The 21871-nt window shown below is 44.6% G+C and overlaps 1 protein-coding gene across 2 annotated transcripts in view; it reads left to right on the forward strand.

Moving 5' to 3' along the window:
- KAT2B (lysine acetyltransferase 2B) overlaps positions 1-21871 on the forward strand; it is a 181660-nt gene that overhangs the window by 88019 nt on the left and 71770 nt on the right. For both annotated transcript variants that reach the window (XM_063922198.1, XM_063922200.1), the window contains exons 3-4: positions 15961-16106; positions 17739-17828. In XM_063922198.1, the coding sequence (XP_063778268.1) occupies positions 15961-16106; positions 17739-17828 (236 nt within the window). The remainder of the gene's footprint in view (positions 1-15960; positions 16107-17738; positions 17829-21871) is intronic.

Consider the following 21871-nt stretch of genomic DNA (forward strand, 5'->3'; position numbering starts at 1 on the left):
TGGGCAGCAATATAATTACCTTTAGTGGCAAAATAAATACATCACATATAGCCATTAAGGCTATATGTATGTATTTTAACCCAGGCCAGTTTCTTAAAAACCGGGGAAAAGCCCGCCGAAAAAGGGGCGGAGCTTATTCTCCTCAGCACTCAGCGCCATTTTCCTGCTCAGCTCCGCTGGTGAGGAAGGCTCCCAGGTCTCTCCCCTGCACTGCACTACAGAAACAGGGTAACAAAGAGAAGGGGGGCATAAATTGGTGATATTTATATATTAAGAGCGCATATATAGTAAACAACACCTTCTAGGGTTGTTTATATACATTTATAGCGCTTTTGGTGTGTGCTGGCAAACTCTCCCTCTGTCTCCCCAAAGGGCTAGGGGGTCCTGTCTTCGATTAGAGCATTCCCTGTGTGGCTGCTGTGTGTCGGTACGTGTGTGTCGACATGTATGAGGACGATGTTGGTGTGGAGGCAGAGCAATTGCCGATGATGGTAATGTCACCCCCTAGGGAGTCGACACCGGAATGGATGGCTTTAGTTATGGAATTACGTGATAATGTCAGCACATTACAAAAGTCAGTTGACGAAATAAGACGCCCGGCAAACCAGTTAGTACCGGTTCAGGCGTCTCAGACACCGTCAGGGGCTGTAAAACGTCCTTTACCTCAGTCAGTCGACACGGGTACCGACACAGATGAATCTAGTGTCGACGGTGAAGAAACAAACGTATTTTCCAATAGGGCCACACGTTATATGATCACGGCAATGAAGGAGGCTTTGCAGATCTCTGATACTGCTGGTACCTCAAAAAGGGGTATTATGTGGGGGGTGAAAAAACTACCTGTATTTTTTCCAGAATCAGAGGAATTGAATGATGTGTGTGATGAAGCGTGGGTTAACCCCGATAGAAAACTGCTAATTTCCAAGAAGTTATTGGCATTATACCCTTTCCCACCAGAGGTTAGGGCGCGCTGGGAAACACCCCCTAGGGTGGATAAGGCGCTCACACGTTTATCAAAGCAAGTGGCGTTGCCGTCTCCTGATACGGCCGCCCTCAAGGATCCAGCAGATAGGAGGCTGGAAACTACACTGAAGAGTATATACACACATACTGGTGTTATACTGCGACCGGCAATAGCCTCAGCCTGGATGTGCAGTGCTGGGGTAGTGTGGTTGGATTCTCTGACTGAAAATATTGATACCCTGGATAGGGACAGTATTTTATTGACTCTAGAGCAATTAAAGGATGCTTTCCTTTATATGCGAGATGCTCAGAGGGATGTTTGTACTCTAGCATCAAGAGTAAGCGCGATGTCCATATCTGCCAGAAGAAGTTTATGGACGCGACAGTGGTCAGGTGATGCGGATTCCAAGAGGCATATGGAAGTATTGCCATATAAAGGAGAGGAATTGTTTGGGGTCGGTCTTTCGGACCTGGTGGCCACGGCAACTGCCGGCAAATCCACTTTTTTACCTCAGACCCCCTCCCAACAGAAAAAGACACCGTCTTTTCAGCCGCAGTCCTTTCGCTCCTATAAAAAGCGACCAAAAGGACAGTCTTATCTGCCGCGAGGCAGAGGAAAGGGTAAGAAAGGGCAGCAAGCAGCCCCTGCCCAGGAACAGAAGCCCGCCCCGGCTTCTACAAAGCCATCAGCATGACGCTGGGGCTTTACAAGCGGACTCAGGAACGGTGGGGGGTCGACTCAAGATTTTCAGCAATCAATGGGTTCACTCACAAGTGGACCCGTGGGTCCTGCAGATAGTATCTCAGGGTTACATGCTGGAGTTCGAAAGGTCTCCCCCTCGCCGGTTCCTAAAGTCTGCTTTACCAACGTCTCCCTCAGAAAGGACGTCGGTTTTGGAAGCCATTCACAAGCTGTATTCTCAGCAGGTGATAGTCAAGGTACCCCTCCTACAACAGGGAAAGGGGTATTATTCCACACTATTTGTGGTACCGAAACCGGACGGTTCGGTAAGGCCTATTCTAAATCTGAAATCCTTGAACCTGTACATAAAGAAATTCAAGTTCAAGATGGAGTCACTCAGAGCAGTGATAGCGAATCTGGAAGAAGGAGACTTCATGGTGTCCTTGGACATAAAAGATGCTTATCTACATGTCCCGATTTACCCCTCACACCAAGGGTATCTCAGGTTCGTGATACAAGACTGTCATTATCAGTTTCAAACGCTGCCGTTTGGGTTGTCCACGGCCCCTCGGGTCTTTACCAAGGTAATGACCGAAATGATGGTTCTTCTACGAAGAAAAGGCGTATTAATTATCCCTTACTTGGACGATCTCCTGATAAGGGCAAAGTCCAGAGAACAGCTGGAAGTCGGTGTAGCGCTAACACAAGTAGTGCTTCAGCAACACGGGTGGATTCTAAATCTTCCAAAATCTCAATTGACCCCGACAACACATCTGCTGTTCCTGGGCATGATTCTGGACACGGTTCAGAAAAAGGTATTTCTCCCGGAAGAGAAAGCAAGGGAGTTATCCGAACTTGTCAAGAACCTCCTAAAACCAGGAACTGTGTCAGTACATCAATGCACAAGAGTCCTGGGAAAGATGGTGGCTTCGTACGAAGCGATTCCATTCGGCAGATTCCATGCACGAACATTTCAGTGGGATCTGCTGGACAAATGGTCCGGATCGCATCTGCACATGCATCAGCGGATAACACTGTCACCGAGAACAAGGTTGTCTCTCCTGTGGTGGTTGCAGACTGCCCATCTGTTAGTGGGCCGCAGATTCGGCATACAGGACTGGGTCCTGGTGACTACGGATGCCAGCCTACGAGGTTGGGGAGCAGTCACAAAGGGAAGAAACTTCCAGGGCGTGTGGTCAAACCTGGAGACGTCTCTTCACATAAATATACTGGAGCTAAGAGCGATCTACAATGCTCTAAGCCTGGCAAAATCGCTGCTTCAGGGTCAGCCGGTGTTGATCCAGTCCGACAACATCACGGCAGTCGCCCACGTAAACCGACAAGGCGGCACGAGAAGCAGGAGTGCAATGGCAGAAGCTGCAAGGATTCTGCGCTGGGCGGAGAATCATGTCGTAGCACTGTCAGCAGTGTTCATCCCGGGAGTGGACAACTGGGAAGCAGATTTCCTCAGCAGACACGACCTTCACCCGGGAGAGTGGGGACTTCATCCAGAAGTTTTCCACATGATTGTGAACCGTTGGGAAAAACCAAAGGTGGACATGATGGCGTCTCGCCTCAACAAAAAATTGGACAGGTATTGCGCCAGGTCAAGAGACCCTCAGGCAATAGCTGTGGACGCTCTGGTAACACCGTGGGTGTACCAGTCAGTGTATGTGTTCCCTCCTCTGCCTCTCATACCAAAGGTACTGAGAATTATACGGAAAAGAGGAGTAAGAACAATACTGGTAGCTCCGGACTGGCCAAGAAGAACTTGGTATCCGGAACTTCAAGAGATGCTCACGGAGGATCCGTGGCCTCTACCTCTAAGAAGGGATCTGCTTCAGCAGGGACCTTGTATGTTCCAAGACTTACCGCGGCTGCGTTTGACGGCATGGCGGTTGAACGCCGGATTCTAAAAGAGAAGGGCATTCCTGAGGAAGTTATTCCTACTTTAATTAAAGCCAGGAAAGAAGTGACCGCACAACATTATCACCGCATTTGGAGAAAATATGTTGCGTGGTGTGAGGCCAAGAAGGCTCCAACGGAAGAATTTCAATTGGGTCGATTCTTACATTTCCTGCAAGCAGGATTGTCTATGGGCCTCAAATTGGGGTCCATTAAAGTTCAAATTTCGGCCTTATCAATTTTCTTCCAGAAGGAATTGGCGTCAGTGCCTGAAGTACAAACTTTTGTCAAAGGTGTACTACATATACAACCCCCAATAGTGCCTCCAGTGGCACCGTGGGATTTGAACGTGGTTCTAAATTTTCTCAAATCTCATTGGTTTGAGCCTTTAAAATCGGTAGATTTAAAATACCTTACATGGAAGGTAACCATGCTGTTGGCCCTGGCTTCAGCCAGGAGAGTTTCGGAGTTGGCAGCTTTGTCATACAAAAGCCCATATCTGATATTCCATTCGGACAGGGCAGAATTGAGGACACGTCCTCAATTTCTCCCTAAGGTGGTTTCGGCATTTCACTTGAACCAGCCTATTGTGGTGCCTGCGGCTACTAGCGACTTGGAGGACTCCAAGTTACTGGACGTTGTCAGAGCATTAAAAATATATATTTCAAGGACAGCTGGAGTCAGAAAATCTGACTCGTTGTTTACATTGTATGCACCCAACAAGTTGGGTGCTCCTGCGTCTAAACAGACGATTGCACGTTGGATATGTAGTACAATCCAACTTGCACATTCTGTGGCAGGCCTGCCACAGCCTAAATCTGTAAAGGCCCATTCCACAAGGAAAGTGGGCTCATCCTGGGCGGCTGCCCGAGGAGTCTCGGCATTACAACTTTGCCGAGCAGCTACGTGGTCGGGGGAGAACACGTTTGTAAAATTTTACAAATTTGATACTCTGGCTAAAGAGGACCTGGAGTTCTCTCATTCGGTGCTGCAGAGTCATCCGCACTCTCCCGCCCGTTTGGGAGCTTTGGTATAATCCCCATGGTCCTGACGGAGTCCCAGCATCCACTAGGACGTCAGAGAAAATAAGAATTTACTTACCGATAATTCTATTTCTCATAGTCCGTAGTGGATGCTGGGCGCCCATCCCAAGTGCGGATTGTCTGCAATGCTTGTACATAGTTATTGTTACAAAAATCGGGTTATTACTGTTGTTGTGAGCCATCTGTTCAGAGGCTACTTCGTTTGTGTTATCATACTGTTAACTGGGTTCAGATCACAAGTTGTACGGTGTGATTGGTGTGGCTGGTATGAGTCTTACTCGGGATTCAAGATCCTTCCTTATTGTGTACGCTCGTCCGGGCACAGTACCTAACTGAGGCTTGGAGGAGGGTCATAGGGGGAGGAGCCAGTACGCACCATGTGACCTAAAAGCTTTTTTAGATGTGCCCTGTCTCCTGCGGAGCCCGCTATTCCCCATGGTCCTGACGGAGTCCCAGCATCCACTACGGACTATGAGAAATAGAATTATCGGTAAGTAAATTCTTATTATCAACAGCAGGGCAGGATAATGAAAAAAATATTTTAATGCAATTATCTATTTTATGTTTTATATTCTGACTAGCTGTTCTACCCGTTCTTCGCACAGGAGTTTGATTTTCACGGTTGTAAATATAAATGAGTGTTAAAAATTTAGTAAATCTGTAGAGCTATAAATTTGAGACGTCTTAATGTAAGTAAATATTAATCCATGGTTTTTGGCATGACCGAGGAGCACCCGTAGCAGAACGGTAAACAGTGACAGGACCATTTTTGTAGTTTATTAAATTCTACACACTGGAGGTGCAATCCAAATTTTGATCCGATTGTCCGTTTGGGCGTTATCGTTCCCGCAACGCAAGCCACCCATCGGTAATGACATCATTATGTCAACTCCCTTTTTATCCCCTTAAGGGAGGTTTATTAAAATTCTAATTACGTAGTTTTCCTATGTATGTTAAATTTCATCTTCCTAACATATTGAGAAGTAACAGAATCAGTGATCAGTCAGTGAGTGAGTGAGGACTTTCGCCTTGTTTGTTGAAATAGCTGTTGGGCCACACTATAACACTCTTTTCACGTTTACCTAACCATGAGTGCTAGTAATTTATTTTTCTAAATTGCTGAAAAAGTGAGTGTATGTGTGTGTGTGTGTGTATATATATATATATATATATATATATATATGTGTATGTAATATATAATTTCTAAATACAGAGTTTCAGGTGTATGGCTAAAATGTGACAGTTTTTGGAATACAGTCCTAATTGTTGACATAGTGGCTATTGTTCTCTCATTCTGTGTCATGATGCTTTTGCATTAACTTGATTACAAACTACAATCCTATAATTTTACTTAAAAAAACAAATTTCGCACTTATCACAATTTGCACACCAAAACAGCAGCAATGGAGTGGTGTTCCAATGGTGGTGTATCCCTCACCCCCGAATTGGCTTGAAGAAAACGTTTTGATATGGGACACCTTTCCCTTTGCGCCTCTTTATCCAAATTTAGTTATATAATAAAGATTTGAAAAAGAGGAAAGAATCAACTTAACTTGGAAGTATAACGCCTCTATTTCTGTGTGTGTATTTTCATACAGGAGAAACCTTGCATGTAGTGTACATGTGGTACATCCAAAGTAAGTATAATAAAGAAGAGAAAGAGACAAACTAGTGCAATATGTTCATCACATATGTCTCATATACGTAAAAATCTCTCATCATTCAATTCAAATTAGAATGAAATCCAATATATATTTAAAAAGATTTACATTTAATAACAAAAATAAACAAGATAAAAAAACTCCATTATTTGCATAAATGGATTTTTGACACTCAATGATGTTACACTCCAAATTTTATGAGGAGACCACCCTCATAAAATTTGGATTGTAACATCATTGAGGTGTCCCATATCAAAACGTTTTCCTATAATTTTACTGTTTGTTGAAGTCAAAGGTTGGAAATTACAGGCTCATCACATAGTTATCAAGGTTTTCTATTTAAGAAATAATCATATTGTAGTATAAAATACAGTATATTTCTCTAACGTCCTAAGTGGATGCTGGGGACTCCGTAAGGACCATGGGGAATAGCGGCTCCGCAGGAGACTGGGCACAAAAGTAAAGCTTTAGAACTACCTGGTGTGCACTGGCTCCTCCCCCTATGACCCTCCTCCAAGCCTCAGCTAGATTTCTGTGCCCGAACGAGAAGGGTGCACACTAGGTGGCTCTCCTGAGCTGCTTAGTTAAAAGTTTAGTTTTAGGTTTTTTATTTTCAGTGAGACCTGCTGGCAACAGGCTCACTGCATCGAGGGACTAAGGGGAGAAGAAGCGAACTCACCTGCGTGCAGAGTGGATTGGGCTTCTTAGGCTACTGGACATTAGCTCCAGAGGGACGATCACAGGCCCAGCCATGGATGGGTCCCAGAGCCGCGCCGCCGGCCTCCTTACAGAGCCAGAAGACAGAAGAGGTCCGGAAAATCGGCGGCAGAAGACGTCCTGTCTTCAACAAGGTAGCGCACAGCACTGCAGCTGTGCGCCATTGCTCTCAGCACACTTCACACTCCGGTCACTGAGGGTGCAGGGCGCTGGGGGGGGGGGGGGCGCCCTGAGACGCAATAAAAACACCTTGGATGGCAAAAAATGCATCACATATAGCTCCTGGGCTATATGGATGCATTTAACCCCTGCCAGAATACATAGAAAAACGGGAGATAAGGCCGCCGATAAGGGGGCGGAGCCTATCTCCTCAGCACACTGGCGCCATTTTCCCTCACAGCTCCGTTGGAGGGAAGCTCCCTGGCTCTCCCCTGCAGTCACTACACTACAGAAAGGGTTAAAAAAGAGAGGGGGGGGCACTAATTACGCGCAGTATTAAAGATACAGCAGCTATAAGGGGAAAAACACTTATATAAGGTTATCCCTGTATATATATAGCGCTCTGGTGTGTGCTGGCAAACTCTCCCTCTGTCTCCCCAAAGGGCTAGTGGGGTCCTGTCCTCTATCAGAGCATTCCCTGTGTGTGTGCTGTATGTCGGTACGTTTGTGTCGACATGTATGAGGAGAAAAATGATGTGGAGACGGAGCAGATTGCCTGTAATAGTGATGTCACCCCCTAGGGGGTCGACACCTGAGTGGATGAACTGTTGGAAGGAATTACGTGACAGTGTCAGCTCTGTATAAAAGACAGTGGTTGACATGAGACAGCCGGCTACTCAGCTTGTGCCTGTCCAGACGTCTCATAGGCCGTCAGGGGCTCTAAAGCGCCCGTTACCTCAGATGGCAGATATAGACGCCGACACGGATACTGACTCCAGTGTCGACGGTGAAGAGACAAATGTGACTTCCAGTAGGGCCACACGTTACATGATGGAGGCAATGAAAAATGTTTTACACATTTCTGATAATACGAGTACCACCAAAAAGGGGTATTATGTTCGGTGAGGAAAAACTACCTGTAGTTTTCCTGAATCTGAGAAATTAAATGAGGTGTGTGATGATGCGTGGGTTTCCCCCGATAACAACTGATAATTTCTAAAATGTTATTGGCATTATATCCTTTCCCGCCAGAGGTTAGGGTGCGTTGGGAAACACCCCCTAGGGTGGATAAAGCGCTCACACGCTTGTAAGGGCTCTACCCTCTCCTGAGATGGCCGCCCTTAAGGATCCTGCTGATAGAAAGCAGGAGGGTATCCTAAAATGTATTTACACACATACTGGTGTTATACTGCGACCAGCAATCGCCTCAGCCTGGATGTGCAGTGCTGGGTTGGCGTGGTCGGATTCCCTGACTGAAAATATTGATACCCTAGATAGGGACAGTATATTTTTGCCTATAGAGCATTTAAAAGATGCATTTCTATATATGCGTGATGCACAGCGGAATATTTGCCGACTGGCATCAAGTCTAAGTGCGTTGTCCATTTCTACCAGTAGAGGGTTATGGACACGACAGTGGTCAGGTGATGCGGATTTCAAACGGCATTTGGAAGTATTGCCTTATTAAGGGGAGGAGTTATTTGGGGTCGGTCTTTCAGACCTGGTGGACACGGCAACAGCTGGGAAATCCACGTTTGTACCCCAGGTCGCCTCTCAACATGAGAAGACGCCGTATTATCAGGCGCAGTCTTTTCGTGGACAAGCGGGCAAAAGGTTCCTCATTTCTGCCCCGTGACAGAGGGAGAGGAAAAAGGCTGCAGAAATCAGCCAGTTCCTAGGAACAGAAACCCTCTCCCGCCTCTGCCAAGCCCTCAGTATGACGCTGGGGCTTTACAAGCAGAATCAGGCACGGTGGGGGGCCCGTCTCAATGAATTTCAGCGCGCAGTGGGCTCACTCGCAAGTAGACCCCTGGATCCTTCAGGTGATATCTCAGGGGTACAAATTGGAATTCGAGACGTCTCCCCCTCGCCGTTTCCTAAAGTCGGCTTTACCGATGTCTCCTTCTGACAGGGAGACAGTTTTGGAAGCCATTCACAAGCTGTATTCCCAGCAGGTGATAATCAAGGTACCCCTCCTGCAACAGGGAACGGGGTATTATTCCACACTGTTGTGGTACCGAAGCCGGACGGCTCGGTGAGACCGATTCTAAATCTAAAATCTTTGAACACTTACATACAGAGGTTCAAATTCAAGATTGAGTCACTCAGAGCAGTGATTGCGAACCTGGAAGAAGGGGACTACATGATGTCTCGGGACATCAAGGATGCTTACCTTCATGTCCAAATTTACCCTTCTCCCCAAGGGTGCCTCAGGTTTATGGTACAGAACTGTCACTATCAGTTCAGACGCTGCCGTATGGATGGTCCACGGCACCCCGGGTCTTTACCAAGGTAATGGCCGAAATGATGATATTCCTTCGAAGGAAGGGAATTTTAGTTATCCCTTACTTGGACGATTCCCTGATAAGGGTAAGATCCAGAGAACAGTTGGAGGTCGGTGTAGCACTATCTCAGGTAGTGTTGCGGCAGCACGATTGGATTCTCAATATTCCAAAATCGCAGCTGGTTCCGACGACTCGTCTTCGTTTCCTAGGGATGATCCTGGACACAGTCCAGAAAAAGGTGTTTCTCCCGGAGGAGAAAGCCAGGGAGTTATCCGAGCTAGTCAGGAACCTCCTAAAACCGAGCCAAGTCTCAGTGCTTCAATGCACAAGGGTTCTGGGTAAAATGGTGGCTTCCTACGAAGCAATCCCATTCGGCAGATTCCACGCAAGAACTTTCCAGTGGGACCTGCTGGACAAATGTTCCGGGTCGCATCTTCAGATGCATCAGCGGATAACCCTGTCGCCAAGAACAAGGGTGTCCCTCCTGTGTTGGTTGCAGAGTGCTCATCTTCTAGAGGGCCGCAGATTAGGCATTCAGGACTGGGTCCTGGTGACCACGGATGCCAGCCTGCGAGGCTGGGGAGCAGTCACACAGGGAAGGAATTTCCAGGGCTTATGGTCAAGCCTGGAGACATCACTTCACATAAATATCCTGAAGCTAAGGGCCATTTACAATGCTCTAAGCTTAGCAAGACCTCTGCTTCAAGGTCAGCCGGTGTTGATCCAGTCGGACAACATCACGGCAGTCACCCACGTAAACAGACAGGGTGGCACAAGAAGCAGGAGGGCAATGGCAGAAGCTGCAAGGATTCTTCGCTGGGAGGAAAATCATGTGATAGCACTGTCAGCAATTCCGGGAGTGGACAACTGGGAAGCAGACTTCCTCAGCAGACACCACCTCCACCTGGGAGAGTGGGGACTTCACCCAGAAGTCTTCCACATGATTATAAACCGTTGGGAAAAACTCGACAGGTATTGCGCCAGGTCAAGGGACCCTCAGGCAATAGCTGTAGACGCTCTGGTAACACCGTGGGTGTACCAGTCAGTGTATGTGTTCCCTCATCTGCCTCTCATACCCAAGGTACTGAGATTGATAAGATGGAGAGGAGTAAGCACTATATTCGTGGCTCCGGATTGGCCAAGAAGGACTTGGTAACCGGAACTTCAAGAGATGCTCACGGAGGATCCGTGGCCTCTACCTCTAAGAAGGGACCTGCTCCAGCAAGGACCCTGTCTGTTCCAAGACTTACCGCGGCTGCGTTTGACGGCATGGCGGTTGAACGCCGGATCCTGAAGGAAAAAAGGCATTCCGGATGAAGTCATCCCTATCCTGATCAAAGCCAGGAAGGATGTAACCGCAAAACATTATCACCGCATTTGGCGAAAATATGTTGCGTGGTGCGAGGCCAGTAAGGCCTGACGGAGGAAATTCAACTGGGTCGATTCCTACATTTCCTGCAAACAGGAGTGTCTATGGGCCTGAAATTGGGGTCCATTAAGGTTCAAATTTCGGCCCTGTCAATTTTCTTCCAAAAAGAACTAGCTTCAGTCCCTGAAGTTCAGACGTTGTAAAAGGGGTACTGCATATACAGCCTCCTTTTGTGCCTCCAGGGGCACCTTGGGATCTCAATGTAGTTTTTGGGTTCCAAAAGTCACATTGCTTTGAACCACTTAAATCTGTGGAGTTAAAATATCTCACATGGAAAGTGGTCATGCTGTTGGCCCTGGCCTGGGCCAGGCGCGTGTCAGAATTGGCGGCTTTATCCTGTAAAAGCCCTTATCTGATTTTCCATTCGGACAGGGCGGAATTGAGGACTCGTCCTCAGTTTCTCCCTAAGGTGGTTTCAGCGTTTCACCTGAACCAACCTATTGTGGTGCCTGCGGCTACTAGGGACTTGGAGGACTCCAAGTTGCTAGACGTTGTCAGGGCCCTGAAAATATATGTTTCCAGGACGGCTGGAGTCAGAAAATCTGACTCGCTGTTTATCCTGTATGCACCCAACAAGCTGGGTGCTCCTGCTTCTAAGCAGACTATTGCTCGTTGGATTTGTAGTACAATTCAGCTAGCACATTCTGTGGCAGGCCTGCCACAGCCAAAAATCTGTAAATGCCCACTCCACAAGGAAGATGGGCTCATCTTGGGCGGCTGCCCGAGGGGTCTCGGCTTTACAACTTTGCCGAGCAGCTACTTGGTCAGGAGCAAATACGTTTGTAAAATTCTACAAAATTGATACCCTGGCTGAGGAGGACCTGGAGTTCTCTCATTTGGTGCTGCAGAGTCATCCGCACTCTCCCGCCCATTTGGGAGCTTTGGTATAATCCCCATGGTCCTTACGGAGTCCCCAGCATCCACTTAGGACGTTAGAGAAAATAAGAATTTACTTACCGATAATTCTATTTCCCGTAGTCCGTAGTGGATGCTGGGCGCCCATCCCAAGTGCGGATTGTCTGCAATACTGGTACATAGTTATTGTTACCAAAAAATCGGGTTATTGCTGTAGTGAGCCATCTTTTCTAGAGGCTCCTCTGTTATCATGCTGTTAACTGGGTTTAGATCACGAGTTGTACGGTGTGATTGGTGTGGCTGGTATGAGTCTTACCCGGGATTCAAAATCCTTCCTTATTGTGTACGCTCGTCCGGGCACAGTATCCTAACTGAGGCTTGGAGGAGGGTCATAGGGGGAGGAGCCAGTGCACACCAGGTAGTTCTAAAGCTTTACTTTTGTGCCCAGTCTCCTGCGGAGCCGCTATTCCCCATGGTCCTTACGGAGTCCCCAGCATCCACTACGGACTACGAGAAATAGAATTATCGGTAAGTAAATTCTTATTTTTTGCCTCAAAACATGTGCCCTGAATCGTACATATTTCTGGGGATATAGTTGGACTGTTGGTACAAAAACATTTGGCTGCTGACTATAATGTGTGTCATTGGTAGGTCATTTGCTGACTGGATTGATTGAGCCCTTTTCATGTGGTCACTTGGCCAAACTGCTGAAAGGCATAAAAACATGTTCAACAATATTCAAACTTGTGTGGCCTTTTTAGGCTTTTTTAAGTAGAGGGAGTGATGTTAAAGATTGAGCCATAACTAGACATTGTAGTGCATGGGGCAAGAAGGAAAGTTAATGTCCCTGAAGCCTCAATTGCGACCAGAATAAACTAAAATATTAATTCCCTGCACCCTCTTTTCAGGTTTGCATTCTGGGTTTCTGCCACTCTTGTACAGCCCTAGTTATGGCCCTGGTTAAAGTGATGGAGTAGATAGAGATTGATCATATGACCCATTGGATCTTACTCAGGGCCAGATTAACAACGGGGCGGTTAGAGCTCCAGCTCCAAGCCTCCACATAAAAATAGGCCCATCATGCTGGGAACAAGAGGATGTCCAGATTCATAGCTGGCCAAACAATCATAAATGATAAGTATAAAAATTGTTTTTGTAGTTTTTTCACAAAATTATCCAATTTTTCAATGCTTCAGAATTTTTTTCACGGCATCCCTAGGCCAAACGTTTCTTATTGAGAAATTTAGAAAAATCTTAAATTAAGTAAACTGTGTTTTTATGTAATCCTTAGGTTCAGTTATGTGGTGAGGGACAAGATTTGCTTCTGTTTGTCCACGTATTCTATGATTGACTGCCACCAGCACTGGTTTTGCCTATCACATTGACCATAAATAATTTGAATTGGTTCTGGACCACAAATCCAAGGCACCCCTGCAAGTGTCCCAAGGCACCACAGGATGCCACGGCACACAGTTTGAGAACTACGGGTACTATGTATTTAGGGAGACATTGGGGCATATAGTGTATAGGGTGTATACGCTCACATGGCTTTAGCCACACCAACAAAGCACTGGTCACAGCTTGTCACCTTCTCAGGATAGGTCCTTGAACATTTTCAGCTCCATGCTCATGTGGCCCTTAATCCAGCCCTGATCTTACTTGTAATGGACAATGTACTGGTTTGAAGAGGGTTTGTTACCAGGTCCAGTGGTTGTACACTATGCAGAGAACAAAACACCGGGTTACATAGAAACATAGAAACATAGAATTTGTCGGCAGATAAGAACCACTTGGCCCATCTAGTCTGCCCCTTTTTTTTTTTTATATATTATTTTTTTTTTATCACTAACCTTATTTGTTCCTTATTTCTTTGTAAGGATATCCTTATGTCTATCCCATGCATGTTTAAATTGCTCTACTGTCTTAGCCTCTACCACCTCTGATGGGAGGCTATTCCACTTGTCCACTACCCTTTCTGTGAAATAATTTTTCCGCAAATTTCCCCTGAACCTCCCCCCCTCCAGTCTCAGTGCATGTCCTCGTGTCCTATTGCTTCTCTTCATTTGGAGAATGTTTCCCTCCTGGACTTTGTTAAAACCCTTCATATATTTGAAAGTTTCTATCATGTCCCCCCTTTCTCTTCTCTGCTCCAAACTATACATATTGAGATTTCTTAGTCTTTCTGGGTATGTTTTGTGATGTAGGCCATGCACCATTTTAGTTGCCCTCCTTTGTACAGTTTCTAATGTATTAATATCCTTTTGAAGATATGGCCTCCAGAACTGAATACAGTATTCTAGATGAGGCCGTACCAATGACCTATACAGTGGCATTATTACTTCTTTCTTTCTGCTGCTGATTCCTCTCCCAATGCAGCCAAGCATCTGACTAGCCTTCCTCATTGCCTTGTTACATTGCTTACCTGCCTTTAAGTCATCTGAAATAGTGACTCCTAGATCCCTTTCCTCCTCAGTAGTTTCCAGTATAGTGCCATTAATACTGTATTTAGCTTTAGGATTTTTGAGACCCAAGTGCATGATTTTGCATTTTTTGGCATTAAACTGTAATTGCCAGACTCTTGACCATTCCTCTAGTCTACCTAGATCCTCAATCATTTGTTTTACCCCACCTGGTGTGTCTACCCTGTTGCATACCTTTGTGTCATCTGCAAAAAGGCATACTTTCCCTTTAATCCCATTTGCAATGTCACCAATAAAGATATTGAAAAGCACTGGTCCAAGTACAGATCCCTGGGGTACTCCACTGGTAACATTTCCCTCCTGTGAATGCACTCCATTTACCACAACTCTCTGTTTTCTATCCTTCAACCAAGATCTTATCCATTCAATAATCCTAATATCCAATCCCAAACTTTCAAGTTTATTTAGCAGTCTGCGATGTGGAACTGTGTCAAAAGCCTTACTAAAGTCAAGATAAGCTATATCCATGGCTCCACCTTTATCCATCACTTTAGTCACACAATCAAAAAAGTCAATAAGATTTGTTTGACATGATCTTCCCCCAGTGAATCCATGCTGTTTGGGATCCAGTAAATTGCCGGATTTGAGATGATCTACAACTCTTTCTTTTAAGAGTGTTTCCATCAATTTCCCTACTACTGATGTAAGACTCACTGGTCTGTAGTTGTTTGCCTCTTCCTTGCTTCCACTTTTGTGCAGTGGGACTACGTTTGCTCTTTTCCAGTCCCCTGGAATTTCTCCTGTAGCTAATGACTGGTTGAATAATTCTGTCAATGGTGCTACCAGCACCTCTTTAAGTTCTTTTAGTATCCTTGGATGTATCCCATCTGGCCCCATAGATTTGTCCACTTTCAGCTTTGAGAGTTCTGTTAGGACCTTCTCCTCTGTAAATGTACTTGTTTCATTTTCCTGAATATCCCTGCAACTTAACTGTGGCCCCTTCCCCTCTCTTTCAGTAGTAAATACTGAGCAAAAATAATCATTAAGATGATCTGCTATTAAATTGTCTCCCTCAACAAGATTCCCAGTGTCCGTCTTTAGTTTTATAATTCCGCCTTTTGTTTTTCTTTTTTCGCTTATATACCTAAAAAAAGTTTTGCCTCCTTTACCCACTGACTGGGCCATTTTCTCCTCAGCTTGTGCCTTTGCACATCTGATTACCTGGGTTCCTCAGTGACCTCTTTTCCCCAGGATAGCGCACTAAATCTAACATTTTATTTGCAGCCTCTTCCTGGCAGCAAGCATGTGTTGCTTATTTCTGAGATTGTGCCGGGAGAAATCAGTCTCCTGGGCCATTTCAGCAATTCCTATATTTGGTAAGGGGGGAGACTCGATTCTCTGCACCACAGCATTTGGTTGCATGCTTCATGGAAGAATACAGCACACCAACATCTTCATTTTTCTGTTCACCTTTATGGGGTGTTAGGGAAAATTAGTGATGTTAGTGGCAGCAACTGTTACGGCAGTGCACTTTCCCATCACTTAGAATTGAATCTCCCCATAATAGTTAAACTGGCAATTATTTTAAATCTTATGCTTATATACTGTTTATTTTAACTGTGCTGAATACATTTGTTAAAAACAGTATTTTCCAACCATTATTGTTATTGTGGATGTTTTGCTTTTACGGTTTAAAACATACCATACTTCAAAGTACTTTACTGCAACAAAATAATTTGCAAGGTGTAATGGATAGTTTCTTTTTGTGTAAAAAAACATAAAAGGCACATTTTCAGCATAATATTAAAAGTCTGTTCTGTTCCAATCTTGCTTTCTTTCAGCTTCACATGTTTCCCATTTAGAAAATGTGTCAGAAGAGGAAATTAATAGACTCCTGGGGATTGTACTAGATGTGGAATATCTTTTTACTTGTGTACACAAAGAAGAAGATGCTGATACTAAACAAGTGTATTTCTATCTATTTAAGGTACTATATGCAGTTCAGGGAAGGTTAAATGGTGACCTAAATATACATGCATGGCACAGTTTAGCACTAGACTGTGATTGACGTGTGCCTAAAGGTGGCAGAGACTGAGAGGCAGCCCTTACCCTGCCTGCACAGCGTGTAGTGTCCACGCTAGGCAGTTTTAGCAGGGCGCCGCGCCCTGCCAGATTTTTTAAGGACAAAACCCGCCCTGCCCTTTCTGCGGCGCCCTGCTAAAACTGCCGCCCGCTTCCTGCCCTTACAGCGTCATCCATTCACGCTGAGAGAACGCTTGGGGGAAGCCCAGTGACGCCGCCGGCCGCCCACGCCCACTTTTATTACCCACAATGACCCCGCCCCCTATTGTGCATGGCCGCGCCCCCTTTTTGGTGCACGCGCACGCTAATGCCCCTCTAGATCCAGCGCCCTGCCCTGCCCGGATTCTAGAGTGAACACTAAGCGTGTATGTCTGTTTTCTTTTATCAGCTAAGGACCAGTGATGCTACAGAATGGTCCCAGTAACAGGTGTGGCTAGTATATGGGGTAGGATTTATGGCTCAATAGGTTGTGTGCCTTAGCCTCCCAATATGTAAAACTTTAGATTAAACTTTAGTTTATGTCAAAACCTAGCTATAAGAAGGGGATAGGATAATATTTTGAACGGGTATGGTATTCGGGGTCGACAGTGTCTAGGTCGACACCTGTTGGTCGACAGTGGCTAGGTCGACACTAGAAATAGGTCAACATGAGTTTTTCATGTCTTTTTGGTGTAGTTTTCTTTGTAAAGTGAATAGGAACCCCAATTAGTGCACCATGCTTCAGGCAAGGTGCCTCGCTCCACTACCGCTGCGCTCGGCACAGGTAACCATTTCTAATCGTAGTCCACGTGGATCGTTAAGTATGAAAAAGTGGGGAAAAAAATTTGAAAAACTAATGTCGACCTAATGGGTGTCGCCTAAGTGGTGTCGACCCAGGGTCCGGATACCATTTTAAACAATGTGTTTTACAGCTTTACAGATTTATTGTTGAAACTGCAGCTACTGTACTGTATGAACAAGGTCGATTTTTTTCTCCCTTTAGTCTCAATGACCTATTGTTTTCACTACGTTGAGGCAGTAAGCAAGAATATCACCAGGTGAGACTAACTTTTGTGGAAGGCTGTTCTAGAGGCATAGATCCTGATGTAGTTGACGTACGCCTGTTTGCAGAGCGTATTTTGTTTGATTTGTCACTGCAAATGCTCCACAACCAGTCGGACACAAATACAGGTGTTGCAGGGTTGTACGCATTTCAGTCGCATTTCAATTTACCACTGAAGAGGTGTAACTGCGCTGTAATGGGGCAAACTTACGTAGACAAAGATCAGTGTGAATACATCTGTTTCAGGCGTATCATTCACACCAAGAATAAGCTGTTGCAAGTGCTCCCAGATTGAGATAATGAGTATGAAACCAGGTATTTGGATAGGGGACAGTCGCACAATTAACATGTATGTAATGCATAGGCATCTATGGCCAATATGTACTCAATCATGTCCATGGTGAATTAACAGACAGCATTAGCCCAAGTCAATAGTCATCACAGAGAAAATACTGACAGATTTTTGTTTTTATCTGTCTCCTTTCTTACATGAAGCTTTTAAGAAAGTGTATTCTACAGATGGGGAAACCTGTGGTGGAAGGATCATTGGAGAGCCCACCATTTGAGAAGCCAAGTATTGAACAGGTAATGGAATCTAATATTTAATTGCATTATAAGTAAAACTATGGTTGCCCATATATACTTGCTTCAGTTCCTTATTTGAGTATTCTTGTTTCTACCACTGTTGTGCCATTTATGTTAAAAATCCCAACAACATTGAGTGTTTTGGCCAAAGTTGAATGTAACCCCAGATAAAGTATGTCCTGTACATATTGTAAATTAATCTGCATTGGCTTCTGTTCAGTTATGTTTGGCTGAATGGAGGAGTTATGGAATGTGACATGGAGATTAGTGATCTCTATGGAGAGATGTTGCTACTGCAGGGTATACCATCATTTTTCTGGATTCCTGAGAATTCTTGACCTTATTTTTCATCTTGCATTGGAGTTCAGGTCCACTGCCTCAGTGTCCCCAATAGAGAGCCATGAAACAGAATTAGCGGCCCGTGGATAGTACCTTAGTCTAAAATATATACATATACACGATTGAGTCACAACATTATAACCACCTCCATTTGATGTCAGCAGCACGTATCCCATGAAGTATGGCATGTGTCATGCACTGACTTGATGTGCGATAGGCCGTCTGCACACATATGACTCGTTGCTGTCATGGGTAAAAGGGGAGATTTATCCGAGATGCAAAAAGGGATGAATATTAGCTTTCTGGCCAAGGGTGGCAGTATTTCTGAAACAGCGCAGTTTGTGAACTGTTCACATGCTGCTGTGGTGCAGGTGTATCGTGACTGGACAAATGGCATCATTGTAAATAACCGACGTGGAAACTGCAATAGCAGTAGAATAGACCATAGACAGACATCATGATCAGCCTTTGTCTTCTACATCTATTAGCATATGATAAAGCATAGCATATGATAAAGATAGGTTTCAGTTAAATTAATATACAGTACATAAGGCTAATGCCCCACACAAGAGTCACCACTTTGTGCAGTGTACAACTACCACTTGCAGGAATGGCACTACACTGTGTATAAAAGGAAGAGATGTGACCAACAAAGGTTCAGTTTTAAACACATTGGGGTACATTTAGCTGTTCTATAGGTAACTGAAGAAATGTTTCTGTTGTTCATAGCACCCAATCAGACGTTTGATTTTATTTTCTACCTTTTCTTCAGTTTTCAGTATTGTCACACAGGGGTATACATACTACAAGTCGATGTTGGGTCGATTTTTGATCGATTTTGTGTTTAAGGTTCTAAATCACACATTTACTAACAGATGATTTTTTAAATCCTTTAAAAAAATTTTATGTCTTAGTAAATTTATTTTATTTATTAACAGTTTCTTTTATAGCGTAGCAAATTCTGTTGCGCTTTACAATTGGACACAATGATAAAACAAACTGGGTAATAACAGTAATAGAGGTAGGAAGGCTCTGCTCCACTGGATTGCAAAGGTTCTAGGTGGGTTGCATGATATCACATCACAGTAATGATGAACCATGATCAGAAAGAAGGGAAAGTGAAGAAAGAGAAAATATGTGGAGGATATGTGCAAACTGCACAGTGGGGATATAATCGGTTAGGAAAGTTTATGAAGGTTGAGTGAGCAGTTCTGGAATGTGATAAGCTAGCCTGACGAGGTGAGTTTTCAGGAAACGTTTGAAGGTTTGGAGACTAGGGGAGAGTCTTATTCTGCATGGTAGGGCATTCCAGAGAGTAGGTGCAGCCCGAAAAAAGTCCTGCAATCGTGCATGAGAGCAAGTAATGAGTGTGGATGAGAGACGTAGATCTTGTGAAGAGCAGAGAGGTCGGGTTGGGAGATATTTTGAGATGAGTAAAGATATGTACATTGGTGTAGTATGGTTAATGGCCTTATGTGTGAGTAAAAGTATTTTAAATTGAATATGGTAGAATACCGGTAACCAATGGAGGGACTGACAGAGTGGATCTGCAGACGATGAATGTCTAGCAAGGAAGATTAGCCTTGCAGCTGCATTCAGAATGGATTGTAGTGGTGAGAGTTTCTTTTTGGTAAGACCAGTAAGAAGACTATTGCAGTAATCAATGCAGGAGATAATGAGCGCATGGATTAGAGTTTTTGCAATGTCTTGTGTACGGCATGGTCGTGTTTTAGATGTGTTTTATAGATGCATGTAACATGATTTTGAGACAGATTGAATGTGGGAAGCAAAGGACACTTCTGAGTCAAGTATGATACCTAGGCAGCGAGCTTGTGGGGTAGGGTTGATTGTTGGTTTCTCAACAGTGATAGAGATATCAGGTTGGTAACTACTATTGGCCGGTGGAAATATAATTACTCTGTTTTGGAAATATTAAGTTTGAGGTGGCGAGATGACATCCAAGATGAAACAGCAAAAAGGCAATCAGTGACCCTGACCAATACAGATGGTGACAAATCTGGGTAGGATAGGTAGATTTTAGTATAATCTGTGTACAGATGATACTGAAATCCAAAAGAGCTGATTAGTTTCACAAGAGATGAGGTATAGATTGCGGAAAGCAGAGGACCTAAGACTGAGCCTTGTGGTACTCCAACTGAAAGAGATAGCGAAGAGGAGAGTTGAATTCAGAGAAGCGAACACTGAAGTAACGATTAGATAGGTGGGATAGGAACCAAGAGAGGACTGTGGGCCTAATTCAGAGTTAATCACAGCAGCAAATTTGTTAGCAGATGGGCAAAACCATGTGCACTGCAGGGGGGGGGCAGATATAACGTGCAGAGAGAGTTAGATTTGGGTGGGGTGTGTTCAAACTGAAATCTAAATTGCAGTCTAAAAATAAATCAGCCAGTATTTACCCTGCACAGAAACAAAATAACCCACCCAAATCTAACTCTCTCTGCAAATGTTATATCTGCCACACCTGCAGTGCACATGGTTTTGCCCAACTGCTAACAAATTTTCTGCTGCGATCAACTCTGAATTACACCCCGTGTCTTGAAGACCTAGGGATTGTAGTGTTTGTATGAGAAGAGAATGGTCAACAGTGTCAAAAGCAGCAGAGAGATCTAGAAGAATAAGAAGTGAGTCTTTGGACTTCGCAGTGACTAGATCATTCACTACTTTAGTCAGTGCTGTCTCTGTGGAGTGTTGGGAACGAAAGCCTGACTGAAGTGGGTCAAATAAATTGTGTGACTTAAGTAAGTGTGTGAGGCGAGTGTAGGTAAGTCTCTCAAGTAGCTTGGAGAGGCATGGGAGCTGAGAAATGGGATGGTAGTTTGAGAGAGAGATAGGGTCAGAATTTTTTTTTTTCAGAATGGGAGTAATCCGTGCATGCTTGAACAGTGAAGGAAAGGTACCAGTAGAGAGAGAGGGAAAGATAACAGATGTTAGTTAAGGTTGGGATGAGCACAGTAGACATATTTACTTACTTGTGAGGGTATAGGCTCAAGAGGAGAGGTAGTAGAGTAGCAGGATGAGTAGAGTGTTGACACTTCATCTTCATTTGTGGGATCAAATGAGGAGAGAGTGCCAGAGGGTTCAGGTAGAGAATTGAGCAGGTTACTTACTGGCTGAGGAAGAGCATACCATTTCATCTTGGATCTTATTAATCTTGTCCTTGAAGTAGGAAGCAAGATCTTGCGCCTTGATAGTGGCTGGTAGGTTCGGTGAGGGAGGGTTCAGAAGTTTTTTAAATGTATTTAAAAGTCGTTTGGGGTTAGAGGCTTGAGCAGAGATGGGATTTTGGAAATATGTTTGTTTGGCAGAGTCCAGGGCATTTCGATAAGAGTGGTAGACAGTCTTATATGTGAGAAAGTTGCTTGGAATACGATATTTACGCCACTGACATTCAGCTTTCCGTGAGAGTTTTTGTAGGTGTCTTGTTAATTTAGAGTGCCACGGTTGACATCTAGACCTACATTGAGTGTGATGGGTAGCTGGAGCCACTTGGTCAAGGGCTATTTCTAGAGTCTGGTTCAGGTGTGATACAGCAGTCTAAGGAGAAGTAAATGCAGAAATAGGTGAGAGCAGTTGGACAGTTCTTGAAAATGAATGGTGTTAATATTTCTGCGGGTTTGAGGAGGATTAGAGGACTTAAATTACTCTGAGTTTGAAGTAATAGTGGAGAGCGTGCAGGTGATAAG

Source organism: Pseudophryne corroboree, chromosome 5 (assembly GCF_028390025.1).
Source record: "Pseudophryne corroboree isolate aPseCor3 chromosome 5, aPseCor3.hap2, whole genome shotgun sequence".
Taxonomy (NCBI): domain Eukaryota; kingdom Metazoa; phylum Chordata; class Amphibia; order Anura; family Myobatrachidae; genus Pseudophryne; species Pseudophryne corroboree.